Here is a 17,615-nt window from a genome sequence, read left to right as displayed (position 1 = left end):
ACAGTACGAGTGGCTGAAATCCACTGCTTCTCCTACATAACATTCCCTCTTCCATTTCCTGCAGTAAAATTACTTTAAAAGAAGAAATTATTAGGAGATTAGCAATATCGTGGAATATCTAATATTTTCCATTCATATAGAAACTGCTACCCAAACACAGTGAAAGTTAACACAGAAGAGCAAAAGAACAACTCCCACACTGTATTCTGTATATTTTCTTTCAGAATTCATTGAACTCTTTACATGTTTTCTTTTTAAAAGCATGCTGGGGTTTTATAAATATTTTTAAAAGCCAAATGTGGTTTAATCAACCATCTGACCTATATTACAATAACTCTTCAGAGCAACCCCAACAATAAAATAAATAAGTATGCAGTAAAGGGAAACAAAAGTGTGTACAGAAAAAAATAGGAAGAAAACAGCAGACTTTGGTTTCAAGCCCCCTAGAGAGTTATTTATGATCATTGGGAAGAAAGAATTCACTTTAAAATAGTGAAAACCTTTCAATGTCTGTACTCCACTGAGCACAGAATCTTACAGTAAATGCTAATCTAACAATAAACTTCACTCTATTGGGACCACAACATTTTATGCAGGTAGAAATGAGGAGAATTCAGGATGAGATCTTGACTCTACTGTAAAGTCAGGTCATGAATTCCACTGAGGTTCAGATTTCATGCATATCCTCCTACTGTAGTTGGGAAACAGTATCTTGTAAACAGTACAAAAAGCCACATGGAATAATGTAAATAAATCACCTGAGGTGTACAACAAAAAAATCACTAAAACAGCAGAACGAGTAAATTACTATCCTTTTATTCCTCTCTGCAAAATAAATACATGACAACGACCTGCTCAGCAAAGATTTAGATCTTCTACCCCTCTCCCAAAATTTGATGGCTAAAATATGAATGAGTTATCAAATTTGGTCCTGGAGAAAGCAAATAGAAATGTCTCCATCAGAAATGACCCATGTTCTACATCCACATCTTGAATTTTTGCCTGGCTGCAGCAGTCCTAATAGAATGAAAACAGAATAGATTATTTTTCCTCAAGGTTTCTGCATTGAGGACCCCTGACTCATTCCTTTCAGTAGCTCAGTGGTGTTTCTCATTTGCCAGCTCCTTTTCCAAATTCTTCACTTTACTGAGTATATAGAGATTCAGCATTCTTGGGAAGGCCATGAGAAAAACTTCATTCAACACAAATCTTTTATTATAAAACAATATACAAAAAGCTTTTCATGCTATCTATAACCACAATATTTTTTTTCAGGAAAATATAGATTTTTTTTAAAAACAAACCAATACAGCAGTAGATGTTTACTCTTTTCACCCCCGTCCAGCCACTCTTGTTCTTCTCAAAAATAATTTATCCCAGGAAACCTTTCAGTGCTAAAGCAGCACACACACACACACAAAAAGGATATTATCTTCTTTTCAGACAGTCTTGCTCCAAAAGTTATGAGTCAGTATGGTCAGAGATAAGTACATTAAATTCTTTCAAAATCATACTTCAAAAAAATTGAAGTCAGGCCCTTTTAAGGTGTCAAATTGAGTACTCAAAATCCTTGATCATTCTCAAAGTAACAAAGTTCTAAAGTGAACTCACCATTTAGGACAAGCCAACTCACTTTTCTTTCATTTCAAACTATCAGATTATTTAAATTATAAACAACGAAACCAATATTTGAGAAGGCACCTAAATGACTGTGAAGTACTGATTACTAAGTCACTCACAGACTTTCTAAAAATGCAACTTTTTTTCCTACCCATAGGGTAGTATGTACATGGTAACACTAGTTATTCTGAACATAAATATAACCAACTAAAAGTCTGAGCAGCTCACCCAGACTCACCTCACACAAATACACGATGCCATCAGGAAAGGGGTAGAACAAGCCACAGAAAAAATCCTTTTCCTATCTGGGTACATTTCATATGGAGCATGTGTAAAGTAAAACAAGTTAGAAGAAAAGTCTTCTAAGAAGAAGTTCTGTTGACTGACATTTTTGGACTTAAAGCACTAAATCACTTCTGTATTGAGTGCTTTCTTTATCTCATATCTTACATTACCCTCTGTGCATTCTTTAAGAGAAAACATGCTCACTAAAGTCGTCCTAAAATTGCCCACAGTACCCAGCTATATAAAATAGGGAGGCATAAGCATATCTGACAGAAAACAAGTATGACAGAAAAACTCCTATCACACTCAACACGATCACATCTCCTGCTCACGCTGTGGACACCTGGATGATACACTTGATTTTAGAGTATGCATTTTCTAAAATGGATTTCTGCCTTCTTCGTTGTCCTTCCTTCAGCTTCTGCAGTCTTTATTGTAAAGCTGTTTTCTGTACAGCTTCAAAGTAGATGTAATACTGGATTGCTAAACTGCTTAACAGCTTCAGGATTTAAATATTCTGTTTGTTTGCAAGGTAGGTGAATGATACACAGCAACAGCACAAGTTCTCCTTTCACCATATCCGTGTAGCCTAAGTGTCCTAATGGCGATAGTCCAGAAATGTCTGCAAAGATAAGAGCATAGCTGGATTTGCGAAAGCTTTTGGGCAGCATCAGCAGCTATGATACTGCGAAACACTGAAATGTTCCTGGCATCGCCAAAGAGAAGTGGCAAAAGTAACCCCTTGTGGCTAGATCACCACAGATTCCACGGCACTGATCCAGGAGGTGAGTCAGGGAGGGTTACATACCCCTGAGAGGGTTCTACACCGACAGCGTACCTGCGTGTTACACAGTCGGCAAATTTTACATAGCAATCTGCTAGGAAATAGTTAGTAGCATCTCTGGGAGGACACCAAAGGGCCTCCCTTCTCTCCCGTGTTCCCCCACCTCAAAAAAAGAACCATCCAAGCCCCAACTTCTCTCCTGATTCACATGTGAAGTTTTCTTTGTAGCATGCTTTGAGAAATGAAGGATGAAAGCGGTCCTCTTTTTCACATCTCTGGAATGATGCTGCCTTGCTATCATTAGTTTTATTGCCGTTCTCATTCTTCCTTCCTCCTTCTATTATTTTAATTCCTTTTGTATTTGAAAACCAGAGATATTCTAAAGTAAAAATGAGACAATTTTACAGCATTGAAGATATAGGGCTTTTGTCTATTTTGACATATTTAATAAATGTGTTTTGTAGGTTTAACCTTAGTGTCGTGATTATATTAGCCTTCCATTTAACTTGCAATTAAGATGAAATTGCTGTGCAAGGACAATCAAAGCAGTACAACAGCTCACCTTTTCACCCAATCCATTAACAGAATATTGCCAGCAGTGAAGTAGTCTCTTTACGTTGGCTGCTCTGCTTTGAAATTGGCAGTGATTTTCTTTTCTATATGACCCCTTTAAATAAATTACTAAGAAGTAAATGAAAGTTCTATTGAAATTGCTTTACTATTGTTAAAGTGGGTAATTTTATAGAGAAGTGTTACTAGTAAAATGCATGTTGTGAAATTTAGGTGTGCTTTCAGTTTAATGGAAGGTTATGTGTAATGCTCTCAGACATGTTTTTAAGCCATAATGATCCCTTTTCACCATTCTCTTATATTGATACTTTCTGCGGATGGTGCATTTGAGTCTGGCAGGGCACCAATGTTATGGTTTATACAGGTGACAGATCACAAGACAACTTTTTGTATTTATTTTCACCACTTAATAGTAACCAGGTCCATTTCAAAGGTAACAGGATTTCAGCATCAGGGAGCTCTAGAAAAAAGCTACTTTCTACCAGACAAAAAGCTTGAAGTATTCTCAGTGATTCCTGACCTGAGGGAGAGCAGGACAGTACACAACAGAATTGTCTCTAGAGAAACAAAATACATGGAGAAACTTCAGCAGAAACATACTTGATCCTTGGCTTTAAAATCACAAGAAAACCCAGGAAAGGTACCCATTTGAAAGAAAAAATAACTTTAAATCATGATGAAGAAAATCTTTGTGTAACTCATAGGAAAAAAAAATAGGAGAAATAGATTCATAAAACCATGCTTCTATCCCCACTTGCTAAATGGGCACTGAACTTAAAAGGAGCTACACATAGAAAACAGTGCTTTTGAAAAGTCTGCCTTAGGTATACCTTATTAACAGAGGTAATAATTCTTTTATTACTTTTTAGTGCAATGAGAAGCCAAAAAGGATCAGAAAGAGACAGAGAGAGAGAGAAAAGGTACACCAGGGATTTCACTGAAATTGGATTTGATTTCCAGATATCACAAGAATTTTTAAGTTATTTGACAGAGTTTGGATTCATGGCAATGCACTGTTCACTAACAGTTATTTTAGTTGTCTGTGTAAGGAGTCCATTATATCCAAGTGGTCAAAATCTAGGGGCAAAGTGCTTCTTCGCTGCCTATTTACAATGAAGAATGCACACGCGCTTCTCCAGCTTCTGCATTCGTTACACGAGAGCCCTGAGCAGGATGATCCCTCCTGCCCTTCCCAGGGCACATACCCAGACACATGTATAGCAGCCCACCGTGTCTTCTCTACCGAAATTGGACCTGGCATGGAGTTACACAGCAGGTGGCAAAATCCAACAAGAGATATCTGATTTCGAAGAAAATTAAAAATTAAGCATATATCAGAACAAAGCTCTGGAATGGCAAGAAAGACATGCTACTGCAACATAGAGTTTGACATTAGCTTTCTATTTTTCAAGCACACTAAGTTATTTGGACCATTCTCCTTTTCATATCAACTTCTTCAAAAGCAAAATTGTAGAGCAAACTTTTATTTAGACTGAAAGTAGATTCAGATTTACAAAAATGACCTTTCTTCATTATCCATTTTGTATACAACCTGTGCTAAGCCTGAGTAGCAAGGAAGTCAGTACAGAGCACCTATTGTAGGTATAATGAATGTGTCCACAAAACATTATAGGTGCTTACACAGACTGAAAAGAACATATTTTTTTCTTTTTTCCTGATACTGTGACACTCTCCATCTTTTTCCAGCTCTACCCAGATACTTAGTTTCTCTCCTTTGCAGAATGATGTGCTCAGAATGCAGGAGATTAAAGACAGCTGCTTTACACAGCACCAAATTTCTACACTGAGAATGACATTCAGTGCTAAGGACAGGTGGAAAACTGGTGGTGGGGCCCAAACCTTTAATATCTGAGACCAGCAGCCCACGGTGTCACTGGGGCAGAGATCGTCAGCCCTGGGCTGGGCTGGAGTGGGGTCCTGGGCCATGGGCAAGGTGGGAGGATGCGCCGGGGGCCCTGACATACTGATTGCTTTCAGTCCCTGTACACCAACAGATAACTGAGTGGGGTTAGAAGAGAGAGCATCTTTTGATATTTTGGTGGAGCTGTAAGTGCAAATCTAGCCCCATTGTAGCTCAAGGCAGAGTGAAAGGCCAATCCATTAATTTGCATACAGATTTAGTTTAAATTGACATTTTCATTTTAACACACTATGAAAAAAAAAAGTATTAACAGGCAAGGCATTTTGGATTAAAATATTTTGAGTAGTTAACTTATTTTTAAAACCAGCTTTCTCCCTTGCAATTTTTCTGGGATGTATTTGAAGTTTTCATTATTAGTGGGACATTGAGATAATTAAACATTACTTTCTACTTATGACAGAATGGAAGCAAGAGGTAACTGAAAAATAATTCATGGCAGAAATAATAATATGCATTAGAATGGATTTGCTGCTTCATTTTCTTCAAGCTCACGTTTGCCTAGAGATAGTGAACTCTTAACATGTAATTTAGCCTGTTCTTCTTACAATAAGCCAATATTTAGCCTTGAAACCATGAGGGTTTATTTTCTCATCTCTTTCCATCTGCATGATGGTCATCAAGAGTTTTCTTTTAAGTCAGCAAGGTTAGCCCACCCAGATTAGGTTGTATTGTAAGATACTGCACACTACAATGCCATTAACCTCTGGTTTTCTTTTTTCAGTCTCAGTATTTCTGAATAAATTGAGGTCTAATCCAAATGGATTACAGCTTGTTGAAAAATTATTTCGTTTGGCATGGCAGTTCATTGGACGTTCATTAAAAGCTTAGGTCCACAGTTTTACACTGTTAGATTGTTTTGCGAACCTTCCCTCTTTAAGGCATCCTCTGTCTGCCTGACCTACTTGTCCTTCCATTTTTACCATCTTCACCTAACATCAAAGCTGTTATGTTTCCCAGCTGAAGCTCTTCCTTACATTTCCTTTCGAGTAAACAGTTGCCCTTCAAACATCTATTCCTATATAGAGCAATTTACATTTCATTGCTTTTCCCGAGCTTGTCAACATTTCCAAAGCACCACTGTTTCCTCTGCAGAAAGGTCTGAGCCAGCTCTGTGCTGGAGCACTCTCATTAAAGCTTTAGCATTGTGAAATCAAACCCACCCTCAAGAGGCTTCCTTTTCAGAAGACTTTTGAAGCACAGTACCAAAGGTGGCAACCTGTAAACGGTGACAAGGTGGGATACACTGAAGTGGGATATACTGGAAGAAAAGGAGTAGCAAATCTGTCCACAGCACCTCAATTATAAACTCACGTCTTACAGGTTATGATATTTTCATTTTTAAGCATTAGACCAGGAAGGTGCAATTATCTTCTCTAGCTCTGAAGCATTGCCCATCCTCCACACTGGTACACACACACCTCCTGCTTCCCAGTAACAATCAAAATGGTAAAAAGCAGCCTGCAATGCCTGGAAGAGTTTTTTGTATTATTAAGACTTTTTTGTATTACTAGATCTGTACTGAACTTTGTCCTTTATAAAAAGCAAGAAGCCATAGAACAGTTGCATAAAACAGAAACAATTCAAGAATACAGAATCGTTTTCAGAGGAATGGGTTAACTTGCAAGGAGAAGTTTGAACTTCAATTAACTACTTGTTTCTCTGATCAACAATGCCATATAGCAAGCCTTCAGAAACAACTGTGTATACACTCTTTCCTCCTCTTAATAACTGACAATGAAGTTAACAATTACTTACATGAACTTCCTACAGAAGTTTCATTTTCAGAATTCCTCATTTCTGCTTTTCCTGTGAAATCAATTTCCAACACAGCCACATACATATAAACAGGACAAGTACTCCAGCTTTTCCAATCATGTCTCTGCTAATTTTCATTAGCTCAATTCAGACTGTCTCCCTAGTTCATCAATTTAGTTTGGAACAAATTAAGACATTATCTCGATCTCAATAGCTACAGGATAATTTACTAGATTCACTCTTATGCCCACATTCAGCAAAGCACTTTAGTTGTTGGGAGCTGAAAATCTATGTAGAGGATTCAAAGACAGTAAAATCTATAAGATTTAAGCATATTTTAAAAATAAGTATGTGTATGAAGTTCACTGAATGGAGGCGGTTTTAAAGTGAGGATCTTATTACAGAATAATTTATCTATAAAGTCTTAAATGACTCAGTAATACCAAATATATTCTGTAAATGCATTCAGATAACTGAGGACAGTATGAAGTTAACCGATTGGAAAGGCAGTTTCAGTTAATCACTGTCTGCCTATTTATAGGATATAAATTATGACAATGGAGATGTTGGGTCTTTAGAGAGATAAGTACATAGACTGCCTACAGGAAAAGGCCTCTGCCCTTCACTTACGAAGGGCATTGTGGCAAGGGTAAGTTACGTGCATGTTCTTCCCAAAGATATGGATTTTTTCTGAAGTCTATGAAAGTGAAAGGCTTATCCTTTGACTCCAGCTACCCTTGACTGAGTGGCACAACATAAAGTTGTGTCTGAAGGATCCTCCTTGTGTGGGCTGCAGGGATCTGCAGGGATCTACTTTAAAGAAAAGTAGTCATGACACAATGATGATGGAAAAAGGAGAGAAAGAAGAAAAAAAAAAAAGTACATCGAAAGATCTCCAGGCTCTGAAGCAGAGATGAAGGATATGCTGTCTGCTGGATGCTTTACTTTTGATACTGTCTTTATACAGAAATTGCCAAGATGCCAGACAAAACTATGAGTAAGTTAAAATAAGAACATACTCTCCCTGAGTTGATAATCGTAGCAGCTCTCTACGACCCAGTCTGCAGGAAGGATTCTGACTTCTTTCAGTCTCTGTGAAGTACAGCACACAGTTGTGGTATTCAGAATTGGTCTGTCGGGCAACACATCTATCTGACTACAATGTGCTCCAGAATACCACAGAGAAAATTCAGTAGAAACTGTGGGGTGGTATCATCTTGGCATTCCTAATATAAATCCTAATGGAGGAAAAATCAAGCTACATATTTAGTTCAGCAACAACATTGAACTTAGTTGTCAGAGGATTATGAAACACCTTCTGTTGGCTGTCTGGCATAAGTGCTTTCTTTTGCCCTTGTAAGGCTTTTTCACTTAAATTCTTTAGCTGGTGGTGCTTTCCCCTGTATTAGTTATGCAAGAATCTCTCATTTTTATCGATGTGTGCTAAGGAGCAAATGCTGTGCCATAGACAAGCCCATGGAGATATTCAAAGGTGCCCTTTCTTATCCTGCCTTTTTGTGCATCCCATCAGACCAGCTTCTATATATATACTTTGTACCGTTGTATAGGCATAGAAGGTGTTAGCCAGGCTGGGACATGACATGAAAATTATATTGTATACAAAAAGCAATATAAAATCCAGAGTGAATGGCATGCAAACACTTCAGCTTTCTTATATTCTTTCACTGTAGTGAAACCAAGCTTCAGAATTGATTTTTAATGTTCTTTTCTGGGAAATGAAATCAGACTCATTTTTGCATACGTAGCTCTAGAAGTTTCTTTACTTATTTGCTTTCAAGAAAATCAAGAATAAAAAAAATAGACAATCAAGTGCAAAAAATTGAATCATACTGAGAAATTAATACAATCCGCGATTAACTTAAAAAATGAAATATAGCCTGACATTGATGTATTGAAATAATAACTAAAAGATAGGCCATTCTCATTTTCCACAAACTTTACTTAATCATATCTCTATAGAAACAGTTTGATTGAGGCATTAATAAATGCCTACTTTACTAGAGTTCATTTCTTTGATTTAAGATGTCATAAAAATAGAATTTTCCAGTCATATCTTGTATATCCATCTTAAAATGTGTAATGAGAAGGCAGCTGGCACTCTTCTAGTCATGTGCAAATTCAATTAAAATCAGACATTTCTAAAGAGTTTTTCTGAACATGCATTTCTTATACATATAACTCAAAATAATTCTATGACTAAATAATCAAAAATGTAGAGCTAACTTCATGAGTTCATAATGTTAGATATTTTAGATTTACAATCCTTCTCAAACTCATTAGAGTCTAAAATTTATTTAGTATGGTATTTGCATAATATTTCTGTCCTGGACATATACCTGAACTGAATTAATATCTTAGCTCACTCAAATTCAAGGGCAAGTGTAGGGTCCTGCACCTGGGGAGGAATAACCCCAGGCACCAGTACGGGTTAGGGGTGGACCTGCTGGAAAGCAGCATTGCAGAGAAGGACCTGAGAGTTCTGGTCGACAACAGGCTGACCATGAGTCAACAATGTGCCCTTGTGGCCAAGAAGGCCAGTGGTATCCTGGGGTGCATTAAGAAGAGTGTGACCAGCAGGTCGAGGGAGGTTCTCCTCCCCCTTGACTGCCCTGGTGGGGCTGCATCTGGAGTACTGCATCTAGTTCTGGGCTCCCCAGTTTAAGAAGGACAAGGAATTACTGGAGGGAGTCCAGCGGCAGGCTACAAAGATGATGAGGGATCTGGAGCACATTTCTTATTGGGAGAGACTGAGAGAGCTGGGTCTGTTCAGCCTGGAAGAGAGAAGGCTGAGAGGGGATCTCATCAATGCTTATAAATATCTCAAGGGGGGATGCCAAGAGGATGGGACCAGACTCTTTTCAGTGGTGCCCAACAATAGGATAAGGGGCAACAGGCACAGACTGAAGCATAGAAGATTCCCTCTAAACATGAGGAGAAACTTCTTTACTCTGAGGGTGCCAGAGCCCTGGAACAGGCTGCCCAGAGAGGCTGGGGAGTCTCCTTCTCTGGAGACATTCAAGACCTGCCTGGACACGTTCCTGTGCGATCTGCTCTGAGTGAACCTGCTTTGGCAGGTGGGTTGGACTAGATGATCTCCAGAGGTCCCTTCCAACCCCAACCATTCTTTGATTCTGTGAAATCTGAATCCAGACTTCTTCTCAACACAGATGAACAATTTAGAAATGTATATCCCAAAAAGCAGACAGCACTTCTTAAAGTAGTTTTAATTCATTTAGACTTAACACATATACCTAGTTGACTTAAATTATCCTCATCTTAGCAGAGTGAACCTCCTCTAAAATAAATACCTGCAAAATTCAAAACCTCACATTATCAAATATTAAAATTACGTACAGTAAGATTTGTCTTGCATTATAGAAGCGTAATTCCATTAATTCCAGTAAACATTATGAAATAACTAGGAAGACTTGTTGTTGTTGTTTAAAATACAACTAATCTTCCTCAGCTAGGAGGGGAAAAAAAAAGGGATAATTTAATTAAATTCTGGTAATTGATCCTTTCTGTGCTTCAGAAGCTCAAATGACATCATCTCATTTCATGAAACCTCTGCTATTTTTCTCTTTTCCGGAGACCTTTGCAGAGACATGTATAACTGTTAAAGGAGGTAGTGTGCAAAGTTACCAGTGCCTGGGCTGTACAGCTCTGACATAGCAATCAGAATTTATAAAATCTGTGTAATCACTAGTGCCTTGAAAACCTCTTTCAACAGTTGGCAACTTTAAAAGAAATAAGCAAGGGCATCTCACCGCCTGTAAGTGCTCCCATTAATGGTAAATTGATGAAATGCATAAAAATACATCTGAGCACCTCACAATCCATAATTAGAGTATTTTTTGCAACCTACCAGAAAAGTAAAAAACTAATGTCTGTCTTTTTATAGATGGGGAGCTGAGGAACCTGGTGTAATTGAGATATATGCTTTAATTAGAGTCGCACAGGCACTGCCTCATAGCTTGTCTGCTCCAGAAATACAAAACACAAATTTCCGAAGAAATGGGCTCAAAACTTATGAAGGCCTAACTCAAGGACAGCATAGTTTTTTCTAGACTGGAGGCAAAAGCAGAAGTTGTAACCTGTAATTTGTCTTGTTTATTTCCATCCCTTACTGTTTTGCATGATTTTACGTTGCCGTTCTCTGCACCCAAATGTATTTATGAGAAGGGATAACCCATCCAGCAGAGAAATCTCATCCCAAATGTCATTCCCATTTGTCAGAAACTCTCTAACTACAAGGTAACTTCCAGGTTTCACTGAGAAGGTTTGATCCAGCCCGAGCTTCTTAATGCAGCCTCCGAGGAATCAAATGTGAAGCCACTTAATGGCCCATCATCACAGTCCTCTTAAAATTACACATCTCCCTGTTTAATATGCTGAGTTATGCTCACCAAAGCACCAGCATGGAGCTGTTGACACAGTGCTAGGAAGTGAATTATCCTGCAGGTTAATCTCTAACAAAAGTAATAATTTTAAAATCTATAAATACTGCATGACTATAGACTAACAAGCTATTAACATTACTGCTGGAATTCAGCATTTTAAAAGATATATTATCGCCTTGTTAGTTTTACAGCGAGCAAACTAGAAATATTTTCTGAGAAAGCCAGAACAATAAACCTTTCAGTAGAAGCCACTGAAAATTATTAAAATAATATTATTTTTGTGATATATCAAATATTTCCAGCAGAAATGTAGCAAGGAGGAAGCATAATGTGAGGGAGGTTGTATTTCCATGCTCCTAACAGCAATGAAAGGGTCTTTTTTATCTTGAGGTTCCAGTGAAGGATTCCTTGCCTTTGTGAAAACACAGTTTTCAGGTGAACCTTGTGATTTTCACCTCTGGTTTGAACCCTCCAGCTGACTGCTTACCCAGTACTGAATACACCTAACTCTCCCAGGTAACACTGGGCAGTTTTTTAAGGAAGAAGCTTCATGCTCTTGTCCTCTTGAATAAAGGATTACGTTAACAGAATGTGGCCTCAGAGAGAAATCCAGGCAGGGTTATCAGCAACAGCCACTGGAGAGGTTGTGCAGCTCACTGTGAGGCACAACTGACAACATCAAGGCTGTCACTCATCAGCCCAAGCCTGAAGCTGAAGCCTGGGGCACTGGAAAAGCAAAACAGACACCAATCTTGTTCTGCCTTTTTTAGAATACAGGAATCAGCAGGTTACAGATTAAAAATGGAGGCAGTGCTTTCTTTTTCAATCATGGACAGTTTTTGAGGACAATGGGAGAGGAGCTTGGACCTTAGGTGTGTTTATCACAGCATATTTGATCAATTCTTACAATATCTTTCCTGCTGAACAGGACCAAAATAAAAATTATGTAGGCTATACTGCTATAGATAAATTATTATTGTAATTTAATTATCTTTCAAATATTAACCAGCCTTTTGGTCTGATTATGTTAGGGCTATCTTGGTTGCACTGCAACTTGGACAATATGGTATTACTACCCCACTAAATAAAGTTAGACATAAATTTGGATTGCACAAAATGCATGACTGGATAACCTGCAATATTATGAAATCTTTTCCTAAACAGGGCTTTAAAAATATCTCCGGCAGTGTAATATTTATATCATCACATTTTGTCAAGCATATATAGTAACACATAAGCACTCAATTCAAAGAGAAACGGAAGCCTTGCAGAGGATCCTGCCCTCCCTGCTTGTTAATTCTGTTCCTTAAAGCTATTTCTTGATAGCACAGTACACCTTCCGTGACAATCCATGGCTTAAGCCATATGGCTCAGTGATTTTAAACTAATGCAGATGTGCAATAATCCTCTCTATGCTCTGTTACATAGACCTTGGTTCTGTTAAGAAACTGAATTTACAGTCAGGATCTGTGTTTGCTGGATGTCAGGGTCATGCCTGTGACACCACTGATCTCCAGTCACTGTAGTTACCCAGACAGATGAACACACACAGGCACATTCTGTGGTGCCATCACAGATTACAGCACTCTTTAAAGAACATTCCCTTACTAAGTCAAACCATGAAGCCCCAACAGCAAAATTTACAGTGTTTGGAACAGTTAAAAATGTTGCCCTTCGATTGCAGAAAGTAGAGAGAAGCGGGCTGGAGCAGCCAGGGCACTGGGCAAAGCTCACTCTGTTAGAAAATCTATCTTTCCCAAATTAAGAAAACATTTACAAGTAACCAGTATTACAGAGTAGTAGTTAATTCCCTACAAATCAAAACGAAAGTGAGAGAAGACGGGCTTTCTTTTTCAGACTCGGGAGGATTTGCATGCCAAAAGCACATCTTTCCTGCTTCTGCCTGCAAGCTTTCCTTCAATTACATTCTCAGACTGCCGTGGTTAGATTACTACTAGCAGACTGAATCTCACAATCATCTGTGATCTATTGCTACAACACCTCCAACTTCTAGAACTGGAAAAGACTGAAGAAGTTGCAGTTTCCAGTTTAACAATGTTTTTCTGTATGATCTCCCGTGCAATTTTTAGAAAAGCATTAACAAAGTATTTTTGCCATTGTAGCATTTGATGAAAAATATATCACAGTGTAGGTGAAGATTACTTTTCAAACATAACGCAAAATTTGTGAATAAGTACATTATGTCATAATTCCTAATACTGCATTCAACATACGTGATTTCTTCTTTCCTAAGGAGTTTATTTATGCAGAGAGATAAAATGTTTCTTGGAATTTGTAACTAAAACAATTGTATAGTAATTAATTTACCTATTAATTTCTTGATAAGAACTGATAAAACGTTTTAAAGTGTTCACTCAGGATGATCAAGTCTGGAATGAAAACTCTTGTATTTGGTAGTAACAGTAAAGCATTCACGGTACTCACATAATTAATTACCTGGTCACCAGGTGGAGCACTGGGGTTGAATACAGAATGACGTGATTGACAATATCTAATACCAAGATGCGCAGTTAAAACAGATTTTCTTCCTCACAATGGGAAGGACAAGTGAAATCTTTGCTTCCTGTTCCCCACTTCAGCTGACCACGGGGAAAGTTCCAGAGGTCAGTTATTCCTCCTGTAATGCTAAGTGCAGGTGTTCGCCAAGAGAAATTTCTCCTGGATGTGCTGACATCTGTTTAGCCTGTAGGACTTCTTACAGCATCACCTTCTCAAACAACACTTGGATCCTCCCACAGTCCAAGTGAATCAGTGACACAGTTTGTTGCAGCAGGTTTGCTTCCAAGTATGAACCATCAAGAGACACTAAAAAGGGTGACTCCTATCAGCTATCTTGATATTGTCACAGCCTTTAATAGCTTTACAGCTACCATGAAACACTGCTCTTTAGAATGAAAAAGGTGATAGTGATGAAGTCAAGTCAGGGTTAAAAGCTAGTTATTACTGACAAAGGACCCATATCAGCTTTTTCCTTCTTTGACAGCAGCCCTCTCCAATAACAGCATAAGGAAAGAACCTGTTTCTGAATGAATGTACATGATTTTTTTTCCCCTTGCATAAGCTGAGAAGAAATAAAGCAGAAATGCCTCTCTTGAGCAAGAGGTTGGGTCAAGTGACCTCTAGAAATCCCTTCCGACATAATAGTTTTCTACAGCTCTGTGAAATAAATTCTTTCTGTCCTGCATGTCTCCCTGGCCAACTCATGAAGCTACGTGAAGTGGCTGCTCAGGATCTGGGCATTGCTCTAGACAGCAGCTGGCTCAGAGGCAAACACCTGTTAGCGGCTGTTTCAGGCCATTTTCACTCACCTTCTATGTCATTCATCACCTTTCATTTTTTGGTGACTAATGCAGAAGGAGCCAACCTGGGAAAGGAGAGAAGCTATTGCACAAAGCAAAGTGGGCAAGATACACACATTACTCAACAGCTGTATTTCTCTGTCCTATAAAACTTAGAATGTAGCTTTGAATTTGCTGGACAGGATAACTTTTTTCATTTAAGAATGAAATATTAGGTTACAGGAGATGAGTCTACAAAGGTACCAGTTCACAGCTCAGACAAAAAAATGTAAATTAAATCTCACATATCTTTTACTACAATCCTTTATTCACTATATTTTTTATAAAACAGCTGGATTTCCTTAAAAAAAAAAAAAAAAAAGATGCTTTGTAACTGCAAACAGGGTTTGCTCATTTTCTACTACCTTTCTGAAACCCTGATGCCATTGACACAGGAAAGGGTTGCAAATCATTCTGTCAGTGAAGCAGGTGGATAAGGTGACCTGAGGGAGCTTGTCTGCACAAGGCACAGGAAGGAAATGTCCTTACTCTGCTTCCAGTAGAGACTGCCCCAGTACGATAGTGACTGCACACCCATCACACCCCAGTTTATGCCAGCCTGAGAGCTGCATAAAACTTTCCCCTGCCCAACCAAGGTTCTTTCTGTGAACTTCTCTATGGTTATCCTGCAGAGCAGAAGGGAAGGCACAGAGATCCATTGCAACTTGTGAATGATAATGCAAATCACTACAAAACATAAAATAAAACAAAGGTATTCCAGTGCCTCACACTGTACCTCATCGCTTGAATATGTTTCATCTCCAGGAACTGAGTGCTAGGAACTATAACCATATTTACACTTCAGAACTTTGGTGATGTAGCAACAACTGTAGTGGCTTGACTCTGGTATGGGGGTGGTTATCTATTTTTTCAGATATGTTTCAGAAGGAGAATTCAGCTTTTGCTTGCATAACTGTAGATCCCTAAAGGTATAGTTTAGCTCCTGTTATGGGCAGGGAAAATTGCTATTATTGCTTCACATTATCTCTCTTTCCTTGGAACAGGATAATGTGGATCTTGGTGACCTGATGTTTTCACTCTGCTACCTTCCAACAGCTGGTAGACTAACTATTACAATAATAAAGGCAAGAAATTTAAAGGCAATGGATATCACAGGAGCATCAGGTAGGAATAAATTTAATGCCCAATGTGGATTTCCTGTCCCATCTCCTTCCTGCGTCACAGAACTCAGCAATGTCAATTACCAGAATGATTTTTGAGAAGAGGGTTCTTACACTGCATGCTCTTGAGTTACTTGAGTACAGGAATTTCTGAGAAGTAAAACATATATTTTAGTTTGTTCTGTTGCAACCAAAAGTTTTAAACAATCTGCTTTTAAAAATGCAGCAAGATTATTATTTCTAAAGTCACTGTGATTCGGAACAGCGTGAGTTGGCCCAACTTCATTCATAATACTGAGAATTTGTCCAGCAGACTATTTGCCAGGGCTGTGGCACAGAGACACACTGACCCTCTCTGACCATGCCCAGGAGCCACTGAGCCAATTCTGCTGTTGTTGGCATATGGACAGAACAGGGATCATCCCACACCCCTTTCAGCAACCCTTTCAAAATTTGACGATGAAAGCAAGAAACTAATGTAAATAAGAGTTCACAGATGACTTTTAAATACTAGCAGGGAGTTGTAGATCTCCCAGAAAGGAGCTACAAAGTAATAGCTTTTTTTACTACATTCAGGAGTATAAAACTAATCATAATTCTCTTGAGAAATACAAGCCACTAATTGTTACACTTTGAATTATATTTAACCACACATCAGTAAATCCCACTGTGTAAAATGTTGTCATCTTCTGTCTGTCCTACAAATCCGTACAAGTAATTAGGCTGTTATAAATAGGCTGATACACAGGCTGTTGTATAAAACAGTCATGTATAACACGGTTCAGTGGATATTTTAATACCCTTTGAAAAGTTTGTACACAACAAGGAGCTTCTTGATCCTAAATTGTTCATTATAAGCAGTCAACCAGGTAAAGCTTTCAAAGCTCCGCTGCCTCCCAGGCATTCCATGGTAGTAAAGAAGCTCAAATTCCAGTCAGGTCCAGGTGAATAATTCTGCAAGCAGGTATGGGCATACAAGAAGGCTTCTCCCTTCACTTTCCATTTATGTTTCCTTAAAAACAACATCAGAAAACCAACGTTGTTCTTATGATTCACACAGATCCCTACGTGAAGGTTTCTTTAATGTGTGAAGGAAGGCGACTAAAGAAACGAAAAACTTCCACCAAGAGGAATACCCTTAATCCCGTTTACAATGAAGCCATAGTCTTTGACGTCCCTCCAGAAAATATTGACCAAATTAACTTGTCGATAGCTGTTATGGATTATGACCGGTGAGATATCTGTAGCTGTAAAATAACATTGTCTATTGGCTTATAAAATCTTTCACAGTAGATTTGCATCCAGAAACTAAGTTATCATTTTTTACAAATAAATGGGAAATTCATGTCATGTTGACTTTGGTAGAAGACTAAAATTTCTTGCATTGCCAGGCAGAATTTCCTTTCTAAATTTTAAAATATAGATTTGCATCCATTACTGACATAACTAAGCTGCATATACGCTTACCAGAACCAAAATAACTAAACATATATTCAAACAGTCCATACACTGATGTTCTGTTTGTGCTCAATTAAGCTAACCTCCTAGACACGTGCCTCCATTCTAAAACTGAGTTTACTTGTATTTGCAACTAATTACAGAACACAGGCAAAGAACTCTTTCTATTCTTTATGCAAAAATAAGAAACAAATACACACAGCCATACAGTGTATACTATAATGGGGAAAGTACTAAATTCTTCTGATTAGTAGGAAATGCAAAGAGCAAACTTAAGTATTTTATAATTCATTACATTTT

The 17,615-nt window shown here is 38.2% G+C and overlaps 1 protein-coding gene across 1 annotated transcript in view; it reads left to right on the top strand.

The window, feature by feature from the left end:
• The window catches only part of SYT9 (synaptotagmin 9), a 66,831-nt gene that overhangs the window by 47,973 nt on the left and 1,243 nt on the right, over window positions 1-17,615 (top strand). Inside the window, exons 4-5 of the mRNA XM_065636752.1 lie at window positions 15,741-15,861; window positions 16,918-17,089. Of these exons, the coding sequence (XP_065492824.1) occupies window positions 15,741-15,861; window positions 16,918-17,089 (293 nt within the window). The remainder of the gene's footprint in view (window positions 1-15,740; window positions 15,862-16,917; window positions 17,090-17,615) is intronic.

Source organism: Caloenas nicobarica, chromosome 5 (assembly GCF_036013445.1).
Source record: "Caloenas nicobarica isolate bCalNic1 chromosome 5, bCalNic1.hap1, whole genome shotgun sequence".
Taxonomy (NCBI): Eukaryota; Metazoa; Chordata; class Aves; order Columbiformes; family Columbidae; genus Caloenas; species Caloenas nicobarica.
This window is presented reverse-complemented; position numbering and strand designations above follow the sequence as displayed.